General features: G+C 38.5%; 1 protein-coding gene across 3 annotated transcripts in view; it reads right to left on the bottom strand.

Annotated features, from left to right (window-relative positions):
• Positions 1-15,333, bottom strand: part of MINDY3 (MINDY lysine 48 deubiquitinase 3) — an 84,384-nt gene that overhangs the window by 3,861 nt on the left and 65,190 nt on the right. For all 3 annotated transcript variants that reach the window (XM_055429283.2, XM_055429293.2, XM_055429299.2), the window contains 3 exons: positions 14,756-14,828; positions 3,842-3,914; positions 1,899-1,986 (listed from right to left, as the gene is read on the bottom strand). In XM_055429283.2, coding sequence (XP_055285258.1) covers positions 1,899-1,986; positions 3,842-3,914; positions 14,756-14,828 — 234 coding nt within the window. The remainder of the gene's footprint in view (positions 1-1,898; positions 1,987-3,841; positions 3,915-14,755; positions 14,829-15,333) is intronic.

Here is a 15,333-nt window from a genome sequence, read left to right as displayed (position 1 = left end):
TTCCACAGTCTTTGATTAAGGAATCAGTTGACAAAGCAAGAAACTTAGATTTATGTACTTAAGTACTATAAAACCTAAAAGCTGAAATAGTCTCGTCTGGGGAAGAGACTGGAAATTGGCAGAGGGGTGATTTTTATGATAAGCTCTTCTACAGTAGTTTATGGTTTTAAATATGTGCATGTATGGGGGTGGAGATGAGACTTGGCCCAGTCCCAGAAGTTCCTGGAACCCACCTTCCAGGCACTACCTCTTCCATCCTTCAGGTATTCTGAGCTACGCCTTCCTGCTCATGTTTAGTTCATGCTAGGATTTGTAACCAAGAATCCTAAAAATGTAGGAGACTTCACTTTCCCTTTTCACTTTCACACACTGGAGAAGGAAATGGCAACCCACTCCAGTGTTCTTGCCTGGAGAATCCCAGGGACGGGGGAGCCTGGTCGGCTGCCGTCGATGGGGTCACACAGAGTCGGACACGACTGAAGTGACTTAGCAGCAGCAGCAGCAGCAAGCTGCTTTTCCAGTCTTGTCCCCACTCACTCACCTTTCTCAGTTCTCTGAGAAAAGCATATTCCTCATCTTCCCATGAAAAGACCTTTTGTTGTCAGCTCTGTGCACATTTGTGATTTTTTTTTTTTTCAACTTCTCTTGTTTTACAAGATCTAGTTAAAATCTTCAAGTTTTCCTTAAATGTACTAATTGGACTTCCAGTTGTCTCAATAATTTGTGCATCATATAAGAGTTCATATTTTTAACTTTTTAACTTTTCACGTCTAGAATCTAAGCTCTTTTTGGAATCCCACTTAAAAGCTTTATAAGACATATCAACCATCTTAATTTATACATGAGTCAGTGCAATTACTTAGATAAATGATTTGACTGGATTTTCAGAGTTAACATATTTTAACTTACAAAATAAATATTTTACTGCAGTTCCAGTAACAAGTTATATAGAATAAATAGCAACAAAAGGTTGTGTAACAGCGCTAAAATGCTTTGTCTCTGGGCTTAGACAACCTACTTTGGCCTCGTGCTAGCAGTATAACCTTAAGCCATTTTTTTAAGTTCTCTAATCTTCAATTTCCTCACTGGCAAAATTGGGGAAAAATAATACGCAATTTAGAAGGTACACAGTATCTCATGAATAGTACATGCTTATTAAATGGTAGCTGCTCCTGCTATTCTTACTGTAAACCATGCTGGTATCTGATGAAATGATCACAACACACCTTGCTAAATAATTTGAGGGACTGGTAAAACCCTGCACTCCGACAGGAGGAAAAGTAAGTGTAGGCTGTAGAATTAGCCAGTGACATAGCCATGACTGCAGCGTGCTGAGACTGATATAGATGCTTTTAACTGAGCCCCGGTTGCAGCCAGTGGAAGACATGTCCCAACATGAAACAGCAGAGTTCCATTCAAAGGGTCTCCTTTAATGTAACTAAACAGGAGCACTGGTAGGAGTTCATACGACATTCAGGCTCCTTTACCTTCTTTGCTAGCATTGAGAAAGTTCTAAAGATACATACGAATCTATTGACAGTAGTTACCTGAGAGAAGTTAGCCAGGGGCAGGAGGGGATTAAGGTAATCTTTCTGTTTTTATTCCATGAATTTCTGAATTTGAATCTTCCTTTAGAAAACAGTATCAAAGTGTCTATATTGGTGTATATACTCTCTTTTACCACCTCTGTCCTTTAATCAAAATTTTACATTACTGTATTGGAATACACATGCCCTTCTATCCTCTTGATCTGGGCAAGTATTTACATAATAATAGTGCTTTCTTAGTCTAATATCTGCATGTTAGAACACGTTTAGTAGGGGAAAAATGCTGAAACAATCATAATATGATCATCCCAATAGAACAAAACAATAAATGTATTTCTTCAACTATGTTACCTGATCAGGAAAAAATTCTTGAAGAAATGGACCCAATAATATGATTCCTAATCCTTCTGGATCTAATTTATTCTTCATGAGATTTATACTATGGAGAGAGAAAAAAGAAAAACAGTGGATACCACAGGAAAAAAATGCTTATTTTTCTTCTTTCATGATTAAATTACTGGTACTGCAACACATTTCACTGCCAAAAATCCAGAGAGCTGTTCTTTTTTAGACCCTTAATGACAAATACACAGGAATGACATCTAATTTGCCAAAACTTGGTTATTTTTAAACCAGAGTAATCTGTTACTATTTAGAATTTAAATTATGATGATGACTTTGGAATATTGTTCCTTATTAGGTAAAGTAACTTAAAAACCCAGGCTTGTAAAAGCAGGCCTATAGCCTCCCAAAGGCACATTCCCTTTACTTCATAGGTATGCCTGAATTTAGCTACCAAATGAGGCATTTAGGCTTAAAAATAAACTTTTCTTTTACGTTAAAGAGAAAAAGGAACAGTGTCAAAGGCAGTGGTACATCAGATAATCAAAAATATCTCCTGAAAAGCTTACTTTCAAGAACCAAATGAGGTGGAGGCTTAAAATTCTTAGACAGTGTAAACTGAAGGTTAAAAAAGGTAAGACAACTCTCAAAGAGCTAATAAAGTACACTGAATTTCAGGAAGTGGAATGACTGTTGTTCCAGTAGCGGTCTGGAGTAGCGCTTGGCAGAGCCCTTACCATTTGGTGTCACTGAGGTTGATGAAAGGTATTATGTGTAGAAAGAAGGCAGAGAAGAGTGGACTGCAGGTTAGAGTTTTAAAAATGAAAATGGTCTTTACAGAACATTTTTATTCTCCATATTACCTCTCAGGTTATAAAGATAACTTTTTATAGAGTTGACCCTTGCATAACATGGGTTTGAATTGCCAGGGTCCACTTACACACACACACACATATGTATATATTGATTGAAAAATATATATCATAAATTTTCTCTTTCTTACGATTTTCCTAATAACCTTTCCTTTAGCTTACTTTAAGAATATAGTAATACATATGTTATGACATGAAACAAATGAAAACACAGTCATATTTACTATATTTATTAATCTTTGATACGGTCCAGTTAGCTTATGGCCATCAAATATTATAAATGTGACTGGACCAAAGGACTAAGTGAGTAACTGTCCAATCTTTCAGCTATTTCTAGCAAAACAATTTGACTCAGCTAACTTTAATAACTGCCTTTTTCTTCCTTCCCATCTTAAGACTTCTTAGTAACCAAAATTATCCAAGTTGAAGTCTCTTTTGTGTATTAGAGCAATGTAAACAAAAAGGTCTCCACTTGGTAACCAGTTAAGAAGAAATACGGTAGTTACTATTATACCATTTACTAGACTAGTTCAACTGTCTCTGAATTTCTCCTCTTTAAGCTGGAATCACCAATTACGTCTACTAAGAAAGGGTAACTTCCCAGCTCCAGGTGGTGAGACTGAGACATTATCTCACATGTGATTAATCTGCAAATGTTTATACATATTTCATACTTTCAAAGAAAATATAGCCAAACTAACTGAAAACAGGATAGTATTAAGTTCTAAAAACTGTGTATACCAATATGTTTTGGGCTGCTTTTGCTGAATCCTTTCCTTAAATGTTTTGTTAGCTAAAGCTTGTTCGCTGTCAGATACACTTTCAGAAAAAGAAAAAAAAAAAAAAGGAAATGTAGATGAAAGGTGATTTTTAATAACCTATATTTGATCAATATATTATGTAATATTAAAAGATGTGTCTACCCAACTAGAGACAGATCTTCCCATGGATAATAAAGATCCCAAATGTATAGAAGTGATAGATGTAATGATGTACATTATTAATGAAGACAATGGCCATGTGGGGCAGTTAAGGGTCCTCCCACCCTTCCCCCTCACTAACACTTTGTATGTATCTTACTATTCAGGATCTGAAACAAGGTCCAATGCTTTCATCACATCTTCTAGAAGTGAGTCAGGTATGAATCCATTATCTGAGAAAAAATATTACAAAAATAATTTAGATAAAGTTTACTTCAAGAAATGCTATTAATGCTGATCACAGACACCAATGAAAAGTCAGTAAGAGGGATACAAAGAGTTATGGAATAGCATATTCAGTTTATTTTGGGCACAATGTCTATTATTATTAGGTTCCTTTTTTCTGTTAGTGTTCTTGAGCACATAGGCAAAGATTTATTTTCAAGGTTAGTTTCTAATACAAAAATAACCACAAGAATTCTACCTGAGAAGACCAAGGAAACCTTAAAGCCAAATTACTTCTTAAACAGGCTTACACATTTAAATGATGTAAGTTTTTTCTACTTAAGTTTATAACAACTATTTATTAATCAGGTATATTTTTCAATAAATAATGTAAACCTTTAAATTCCTTTTAACAAATCCAATTTAAATAATCCTTTACCAATAAATTCCTCTCGTCACAATGTTATGTAATCTTTTGAAAGGCTTTTCATGATCGATTGCTATTTAGATCTCCAACAATATAAGATAAGATACCTCTTGACTTAAATCACCTGACTTAAATAAAAGCCAAAGATTTAATAGGAAAAAAAAAAAGTCGGGATGCAGGGTAGACTCAAATGTTGATGAAGGCTAGTCAATAGAAAATACTCCTTTTCTGAGGCTCAATGAGGATGGGAAATGGCCCAAACTCAGATGATGCAACAGAGCATGACACACAAAAAAAGCTTCTAGGGCTGTCTGAAATCACAGTGCTTTTAAACAAGCAAGTTGTTGATTCCCTTAAATGTACAACACTCGAGTTTCTCTACCCATTTACTCATTTCTGAAGACTGTGTCGGCTTCCGATCAGCTTCCAACATGATGCCCTTTTTCAGGGATTAGGATAATAATAACACCATACCCTTTTCAGGGATTAGAATAATAAAAATAAAAATCTTGTCTTGGAAAACGAGGTGTCCAAAAGTCCTGCTTATGTCATCAAACCACAAAATAAAGCATAGCTGCTCTTTCTGGATGTAGCATGTACTCTGTCTCTACCAGAAAGGAAATAAAGAAATTATGATTTTTTGAAGTCTTTTCTTAAACCTCCTAAGCACATGCTTATTCATATGAAGACCGATTGGCCTTGACTAAAAGGCTGAGAATCATTTAGGATAATTAAAAATTTTCCTAAACATAATTTTATAAATTGGGGGTTTAGAATAATTCCAGTTTGTCAAGCTACCAATAATTTACAATACAGAGAATAAAGAACTTGTTTGAAGGCACCTGTGAACATATTTCAGCTTTGTAAGCATAACTTGAGTTCGAAACATAGAAAAAAATTACTCATTTTGCTTAGTTAGGTCACAGCTAAAAGCTTAGCATCTCCAAATGTAAAACAGGTTTTATCAGGTCACTGGCAGACAGAAACAGTTCTGTGTTTATGGGTTATCACATGTGTCACTCGACACAGGCAGTGTGTATTACAATATTCTTCAGAAGCACTGAATGGCAGGCAGCCTTATCTCTTCTTACTGTAACTGAGACTCTGCTCCCATCCTCAGAAAAAGCTAATTGGCTGTATAAGATACAAACAACAACCAGGAAAACAACACAATGACCTCGTTAACTCAAACATGATTCACCTCAAAACCCAACCATTCCAACACTTTTTAAAGTGGCCTATGAGACTCACTGGAAAAGACTCTGATGCTGGGAAAGGTTGGGGGCGGGAGGAGAAGGGGACGACGGAGAATGAGATGGCTGGATGGCATCACCGACTCTGTGGACATGAGTTTGAGTGTACTCCGGGAGTTGGTGATGGACAGGGAGGCCTGGCGTGCTGTGATTCATGGGGTCGCGGAGAGTCGGACACGACTGAGCGACTGAACTGAACTGAACTGATGAGATTTACAGCTTGTAAACACGGAGCACAGCAGTGACTATAAGCCAGTGACTCTTTTTATACATACAGTATAACTAGAGACTGGAGAGCATTTTTTCAATATCTCACAGACTTTAAATATAATCAGAAGAGATTTGGAATTACCCTTTTAAAATACTGATTTTGAAGTTACTTCATTCTTTAGCAGTCATTCATATCAAGACAAGTTCTTCAGAAAAAGAAGCCTTAAGTCTAAACAGATGCAATTCATGCCATCTAGGATTTAGCTGGTTGGTTCCACAGAGAATATGGAAATGGAGACACAATGATAAGATGACCTCAATACCAACAGCAGAGGAAACCTGAGAGTCAATCTGTTGACTTCTCAAGCTATTCTTGCCTGGAAAATTCCATGTACAGAGGAGCCCAGTGGGCTACAGTGCTGGTGGGTTGCAAAGAATCGGACATGACTGAGTGAGCACACACAAATACACACAAGCAGGGCTAGGAAGCACAAAAGGAAAAAGGAGAATGTGAATGCATCAGTAATTTAACCACATGAATATGAAACAGACTTGTGCAGGTGTTCCACCTCAGAAGAATGGGGAGGATGAGAGGGGCACTGTGTGTGTGTGATAGTGAGCTGGTGAGCAGCTACAGAGCCAATATTCACATACAGTTAAGTTGTGTTTTAAGACATTTGAAAAGGAGGGGAAAAGCTGTGTGTTCACAAATTTAAGAGTTTTGCTTCTTAAAAACAAGTAAACAGATGGTAAGACGTGTCCAGCTCCTAGAGCGTGAGAGGAGGGTAATGGCGCAGAGCAGTGCCGGGAAGGAACGTGATAGTGGAGTGAGTTAACAACCCACTGGGTATGATGACAGTTCATGAGGGAGAAGTCAGAGCTGGACATGAAGGTAAAGGAAGCACCCACTGTGATTCCCCGTGGGAAAACCTGAGGAAGACAAGGAGAACCTGGTAGGTCTCTCTCAGAAGAGTCTGCAGCTGACGGAGAGCCACAGAAGAGCTGCGTCAGGAGTTCAGGCGGGTAAGGGAGAGCTTGCGAGAAGGCAGGCCCCAGCACTGTAACATATTCAAACCTCTGCAGATGAGAAGAGTAAAGTTTCTTAGGAACAGAGGAGAAAATCGAGAGCTAGTTATTGTTTAGTTGCCAAGTTGTGTCTGACTCTCTGCAACCCCATCGACTTTAGCCCGCCAAGCTTCCCTGGCCATGGGATTTCCCAGGCAAGAAAACTGGAGTGGGTTGCCATTTCCTAGAAGAGATCTACTGAGGAGAACGTAAACGCTGTTGGTCTCAGTCAAGAAATTAATAAATTATTTTTATTAAATGTTATATTGTACTTTACCTATTATTATTATTAATGCTTTAATAACATAAACAATTTAGTAGAACTCTTAGTGGAGAAAATATGTGACTTTGGCCCCGAGGCAAGGTCCAGGCCTTTTTGTGGTTGCTTTTACCCTGGTCACCTGTCCCATGTCTCCCTGCTGATTTGCTTCTCTGGCCCCTGGATGGCAGAGAAGACATAGCCCCAGGACCAGCATAGGGCTTGATATAAGAAGCTGCTCAATCACAGTTCTGACATTCAATTATTCAAGCTAACCCTAACTTTCAGTTCAGTCGCTCAGTCAACTTATGTAAACTGCTCTGTTCGGGCACCATGGTTCAACCAAAAACAGCTTTGTGAACGGTACCTATGAAGTTTGGAAAGAAATGAGTAGTTGATTTCTGGCCTGTCTTGCAGAACCACCTCACCTTATGTGATGGGGAAGTTACAAAACAAACCAAACATGGTGCAGAATACAGAAAAGAGTACTATGGTGGGGGTGGGGATCAAATTAGTAACTTAGCTGATTAGTTTGTGACTAAAAATTAAGAATTTTCTATTTGGAAAACTCAGCAGTGGCCATAGGACCGGAAAAGGTCAGTTTTCACTCCAATCCTAAAGAAAGGCAATGCCAAAGAATGCTCAAACTACTGCACAATTGCACTCATCTCACACGCTAGTAAAGTAATGCTCAAAATTCTCCAAGCCAGGCTTCAACAATACGTGAACCACGAATTTCCAGATGTTTAAGCTGGTTTTAGAAAAGGCAGAGGAACCAGAGATCAAATTACCAACATCTGCTGGATCATCGTAAAAGCAAGATAGTTCCAGAAAAACATCTATTTCTGCTTTATTGACTATGCCAAAGCCTTTGACTGTGTGGATCACAATAAACTGTGGAACATTCTGAAAGAGATGGGAATACCAGACCACCTGACCTGCCTCTTGAGAAACCTGTATGCAGGTCAGGAAGCAACAGTTAGAACTGGACATGGAACAACAGACTGGTTGCAAATAGGAAAATATACGTCAAGGCTGTATATTGTCACCCTGCTTATGTAACTTATACGCAGAGTACATCATGAGAAACACTAGGGTGGAGGAAGCACAAGCTGGAATCAAGACTGCTGGGAGAAATATCAGTAACCTCAGATATGAAGATGACACCACCCTTATGGCAGAAACTGAAGAACTAAAGAGCCTCTTGATGAAAGTGAAAGAGGAGAGTGAAAAAGCTGGCTTAAAGCTCGACATTCAGAAAACTAAAATCATGGCATCCGGTCCCATCACTTCATGGCAAATAGATGGGGAAACAGTGGAAACCGTGGCTGACTTTATTTTTCTGGGCTCCAAAATCACTGCAGATGGTGACTGCAGCCATGAAATTAAAAAGACACTTACTCTTTGGAAGGAAAGTTATGACCAACCTAGACAGCATATTAAAAAGCAGAGACGTTACTTTGCCAACAAAGGCCCGTCTAGTCAAGGCTATGGTTTTTCCCGTGGTCGTGTATGGATGTGAGAGTTGGACTACAAAGAAAGCTGAGCACCGAAGAATTGATGCTTTTGAATTGTGGTGTTGTTGAAGGCTCTTGAGAGTCCCTTGGACTGTAAGTAGATCCAACCAGTCCATCCTAAAGGAGATCAGTCCTGGGTGTTCATTGGAAGGACTGATGTTGAAGCTGAAACTCCAATACTTTGGCCATTTGATACAAAGAGCTGACTCATTGGAAAAGACCCTGATGCTGGGAAAGACTGAGGGCAGGAGAAGGGGACGACAGAGGATGAGATGGTTGGATGGCATCACCAACTCAATGGACATGGGTTTGGGTGGACTCCGGGAGTTGGTGATAGACAGGGAGGCCTGGCATGCTGTAGTCTATGGGGTCGCAAAGATTCGGACACAACTGAGCGATTGAACTGAACTGAATCCAACTTCCTAGAGTGGACTCTATATAGCTAAACAATAAACAGTGATACTCAAATGAGAAAGTGGAGTTCATTTTCTACATGGTAAGCTCCAGGAGTTGGTGATGGACAGGGAAGCCTGGTGTGCTGCAATCCAAGGGGTTACAAAGAGTTGGACACGACTGAGCAACTGAACTGAACTGAAGGTAAGTAACAGAAAGACACAGCTTTTCTGAGATGACTGAACAAACTTCTTAACTATTCAGATTATAGTCCTGCTAAGTCGTCCCACATAAAACTATATAGATGAAAACTACTTTAATCAATAATTTTCTCTAATTAAAAAACAACAAATTTATTTTCCTATGTATCCCTCAGGACTCCATGCTGAAAAACTGCCACTGATCATAAATTGTGTTTTCGTACTGACAATAAGACAGTCTAATTTTCCTTGTAATTTAGTAAAACCAAATGGGAGTCTGCTACCTCATTAATGATGGAAAAAATTGAAATTGTAAAAAGCAAACAAATCTACTACTTGTGACTATAAGATACTAAACCTTAGTTTTAGTATCTTTGTATTCCTGATAGTTCCTTTAAAAAAAAGAAAAAAACTCGCCTTCTAAATAACATTAGGCTTTTCAAGTCCAGATCTACGCCTCCTTATTCTGAAGGCATTTCTCTACAACTTTGTTCATCATCTCCTAAAATATTCAGTTATCTCCTGAAATATTCTGATACTTTCTGTGCACATTTCTTTTCTCAAGAAATTCATTCACTTATAATTTTAGGTCTCAGTTTCTCACTAAGGAAAGAAATATTTAGGTATCCAAAAAGGCTGACTACAGAAAAGCCGTACGTTTGAGTTGAGAGTGGTTTGTGATGATGGTTACACTGGGATAATTGATATCTTGGACCATCAATTCAAATCAAAATTACACAGCACTATAAAGACCTGACTGGAAACCCTGGGAAAACACCCAGTTCATCTGTCAAGTCACCTTACCTACTACAATGTAGTCCATTCCAGAAGGAATCTACCTCTCACACAGTGATTACTATCTATATGGGTGGAAACATGTCAGCTAGTATGTCCTGAAACAGAGCAGGCATTTCACGTGTGTATGTGTGTATACCACTCCACACTCACTCTCCACTGGGATGTAAGGTACAGAAAAGGCAAACATCTAGAAGAGGGGTGAGAGAGGGAAGGGAAAAACAAAACAAATACCTTAAATCCTTAAGAGGAAGGTACATAACAGAAAACTGCTTGACTCGTTCTCTGAAATATAGTTCTTTAAAACATAAATCCTCTCAGAGCTCTGAGCTGAGCTTTCTGTGCTACACAGCAGCTTCCCACTAGCTGGCTGTTTTACACATGCTAGTGCATATATGTCAGTGCTACTCTCTATTCGACCCCCTCCCGCCTCCCCCCCTACCCCCCGGCTCCTTCCGCCCTGCCCCTGTATAAAAAGTCCATTCTCTTATGTCTGCATCTCTATTCCTGCCGTGGTGCAAGAGGGAGGGGATATATGTATACATAGCTGAAACTAAGACAGCAATGTAAAGCAATTACATCCCAACAAAAGAGAAGGAAAAAAAAACCCCATAAATCCAAGCCTTGACCATTAATTTCTTACCTTTGGCCTCACTTTAGTAAATGCTACATGATTATTTTTCTTGTGCCGTCTTTGCACTCAAGTCAAATACTTTGCTGGCTACTGCCTGCATGTAAATTGCTATTTCCTACCTTATATTCACAGATATCACTTTCTCTTCTTTATGCTCCCATTTGCCAGCATGACCCTCCCCCCTCAGGTCTTCTTGATGGCTCTCTAGCTAATCTCAGTTCACTTCAATCACATTTCTTTTAACCTTATTTATACCAAACTTATTTTCATTTTAACTTGCTACAGTTTCCAAAAACTCTATTAAGTTTGATCCCAACTCAAAAGATACTAAAAGCATTTCAGTTCAGTTCAGTTCAGTCCCTCAGTCGTATCCGACTCTTTGCGACCCCATGTGAACCACAGCACGCCAGGCCTCCCTGTCCATCACCAACTCCTGGAGTTCACTCAAACTCATGTCCATTGAGTCGGTGATGCCATCCAGCCATCTCATTCTCTGTCGTACCCTTCTCCTCCCGCCCCCAATCCTTCCCAGCATCAGAGTCTTTTCCAGTGAGTCAACTCATCGCATGAGGTGGCCAAAGTATTGGAGTTTCAGCTTTAGCAGCAGTCCTTCCAATGAACACCCAGGATTGATCTCCTTTAGAATGGAATGGTTGGATCTCCTTGCAGTCCAAGGGACTCTCAAGAGTCTTCTCCAGCACCATAGTTCAGAAGCATCAATTCTTCGGCAATCAGCCTTCTTCACAGTCCAACTCTCACATCCATACATGACCACGGGAAAAACCATAGCCTTGACTAGACGGAACTTTGTTGGCAAAGTAATGTCTCTGCTTTTTAATAGGCTGTCTAGGTTGGTCATAACTTTCCTTCCAAGGAGTAAGCATCTTTTAATTTCATGGCTGCAATCAGCATCTGCAGTGATTTTGGAGCCCAACAAAATAAAGTCTGACACTGTGTCCACTGTTTCCCCATCTATTTGCCATGAAGTGATGGGACCAGATGCCATGATCTTTGTTTTCTGAATGTTGAGCTTCAAGCCAACCTTTTCACTCTCCTCTTTCACTTTCATCAAGAGTGCATTTAGGAACATAAATTATTTATTTCCTATCTTTTCCATCAAAGGATTCAAAGAGGTAAGAGGATGCTTATTTTTGTCACCCTCCACGACACAGTTCAATATGCTACACATAACCAGTGATTCCAGTTGAAGCTGTTAACTTATTAATGCTATAAAACTGATTTCATTCAGTGGTGGGAAAATATAAAGATGTAAATTACTTTTACTTCTAAAGACTTAGAATGAAATGTTACTGGAAGTTTAAAAGATTATTAATTCCAAGAACAAAGAAACTCTTTTGAAAAAAAAGTTAATAAAAAGGTACAGTGGAAGAAACTAACTGAAGGAAAACTTCCCGGTGGCAGGAATCACATTTGTAAAATACCTACTACATGTTAAGCACTGCAGGTGCTTTATACAGCATTATTTATTTAATCTTCATAAGGACTCTTAAATAGGCTATTATATGATACGTAAGAAAGCAGACTTATAGACTGAAAGGTAACTAAAGTTATATGGGTTACCAAGATTCCTAGAATTTGTGTGACTGAAAGAGTACATCTCCAAGAACAAAAAATTTCAAGACAGAAGAAAATGAATTTATAAAAATAACTGAATGCATTCAGCAGTTGATAAGGACTAATCTAACAACGTAGGTTCCTACATGGTAATTCACAAGGGAATAGAAGGCATGACTCAGTTTTAAGGTTATCCTGGAAAAGTCAGTGAGTTAGTCGTGACCATCACCTAACTCAAGTACATAAATGCAAAGGTGATCAAAACCACCTAGTTAATGATGATACAGTGGACAACAGAGTGATATCTATCTATCTATGAACTTTTCAAAATGACCTTTGCTAGTGTGGTAGAGAAGCTAAGATCTGGCTCAAAAACAAATCATAAAGATGGTTTTTCTTCTGTATTTTCTTGTACAATATTACACAGAAATATTCTGGGGAGTGATATCAGCAAGATAGAGGGCTTGGAGACCCCAACTCATGTCTCCCACACAAAAACACAACAAAACAACAACTACAAACTGAAAAAAAAAAAAAAAGCCAAAGGATAGCACTGGGCTATGAAGCAGAAGCAAAAACCCCATGGAGTTCCAAAATAGATTGAGGATAGTGGTGTAGAAAAGTACACCACTTTTTAAGAAGTATCCCCCAGCCAAGAGCAGCCCGACACCAGGGTTGCCCTGGGAGGAAGTTCACCACTTGGGGGAAAAGGAAAACACCTGCAGGCCTCCCCAACAGTTGGAGGGAGGGGGGCGCCTGTGAAGCCCCTGCTGCAATGGTCTCCTACCATCTTCATCAGCGCTGCTCCTGCATCTCTTCCCAGAAAGGTCTAGTCCTCCGGGTGCCCTGCCCTGTTTTTGCTGCTGCTGCTGCTAAGTCACTTCAGTCGTGTCCGACTCTGTATGACCCCATAGACGGCAGCCCACCAGGCTCCCCCGTCCCTGGGATTCTCCAGGCAAGAACACTGGAGTGGGTTGCCATTTCCTTCTCCAATGTGTGAAAGTTTTTAGGTGGTCACCTAAAATAGTCACAAAGATCAATGGAACAAATAGACAAAAACCTACACAGAAATGAACAGTGAACTTACAACACAGGAGTTGTGATATACAATGCATAAAGACCAGTCTCTTCAACAAGTGGTACTGGGAAAACTGGACCACTTGTCTTATACCACACACATAATTTGATCCACTCTGAGTTGAGACTTGACTGTAAGACCAGAAACCTTAAAACTTATTAGAAAACACAGGTGGCAAGCTCCACGACACTTTTGGCATTGATTTTTTGGATGTGACATCAAAAGTAAAAATAAACAAGTAGACTGTATCAAACTAAAAAGCTTCTATGTAACAAAGGAAAATGAAAAGGTAACCTACTGAATGGGAGAATATATTCTCAAATCTCACATCTGATAAGGGGTTACTATACAAAATATGCGAAGAACTCAATACAGAAACCCCAAACACTGATTAAAATAGAGGCAGAGGATCTGAATGCACATTTGCCTATTAAGATATACTGATTATATACAAAAGGTACATGAAACAGTACTCAGCACCCACTATTCGTCAGGGAAATGCAAATCAAAGTCACAATAAGAAATAGCAAGTGTTCGAGAGGATGTGGAGAAAAGGGAACCCCTGTGCACTGTTAGTGGGGTTGTAAACTGGTACAGCCACTATGGAGTACAGAATGAAGGTTTCTCAGAAAGTTAAAAGGAGAACTACCACATCATCCAGCAATTCCACTTCCAGGTATTTATTTGAAGGAAGAAAAAACACTACTTGAGATGCATCTTCATGTTCAACGCAGCACTGTTTATAAGCCAAGATACTGAAACACTCTAAATGTCCATCGGTGGATGAATGGATAAAGAAAATATGGTATATACACTAAATGGAGTATTAAAAATTGGAGCCAATAAAAAAGGAAGGAAATCTTTCTATTTGCCTCAACATGGATGGAACTTGTGGGCATTATGCTAAGTGAAATAAATCAGACAAAGACAAAAACCATATGATCCCAATTATACGTGGAATCTAAACAAGACTGAGCTCACAGATACAGGAACAGATTGGTGGTTGCTACAGACAAGGGGTGGGGGAGTAGGTGAAAGGAGTAAAAGGTGTCAGAGGTGCAACCTTTCAGTTATGAGTCATGGGATGTGATGTACGGCATGGTGACTAGAGTTAATCATACTGTATTGCTTATTTCAAAGTTGCTAAGAAAGTTTAATTCAGAAGTAGTATTTTTCCCTGTTTAATACCATCAGAAGTCAAGATTCAAGTAACCATACTTAAGTACCATGTGAAACAAAACCCTTCTACCATGTGAGAATATGATGATCACTTTTTTTTTGGTTCTCATTTCTACTGTTTCTTATTTAAAACTTTCAACTAGTACAAGATAGATTTCATTTAGTAATCCAACAACTCTTTAAAAATAAAACTCAGGAAAGGATCAATGTGTTTCAAATATATAAAGATATAAAACAGTGTTAATAAAAAATAAAATCTTTTACCTTCTGGATCGTAAGTTTGAAAAACTCTTCTGGCTTGTTCTGAAGGAGCCTCAGGGGCAACTAAAGCCATATCCTGAAAACATAAAAAATAATGTTATCAACAAGCTGCAATATCATGACATTAAACACAAAATAAATACAAGGCTAGAGAAATGAAGACATCTGGAATCAAAATACTGTGAGTTATGTTAATATTTATATCATAGCTGAAAGACTCTCTGGGCCTTAACTTTACCTCTGAAAAACGGCAATACTACTTCAACCACAGAGAACTGTTGTGAGAATGACATATAAAGTTTTATATAACTCTTGAAAAAGTCTAATATTGTATAAGTAATTACTATAAAACTGAATGTGTAAAAATCAATGACATTTTTTGTTGTATAGTAATAGCCAATGAAAAATAACAAAATATACTCTAGTTTTCAAATATCTAAAAATTAAATCCAGAGATATGATAACAATTACATAAAAATTCATTTGAAATTTTTTACTTTAGGAAACATGTTATATCAATATAACCTAGGGACAGATCAATAATAACTTCTGCATGTTCAGAAATTTAACTTTTATTAAAG

This window comes from Moschus berezovskii, chromosome 15 (assembly GCF_049115385.1).
Source record: "Moschus berezovskii isolate FMDL1 chromosome 15, NW_MosBer_1.0, whole genome shotgun sequence".
In the NCBI taxonomy this organism is placed as follows: domain Eukaryota; kingdom Metazoa; phylum Chordata; class Mammalia; order Artiodactyla; family Moschidae; genus Moschus; species Moschus berezovskii.
This window is presented reverse-complemented; position numbering and strand designations above follow the sequence as displayed.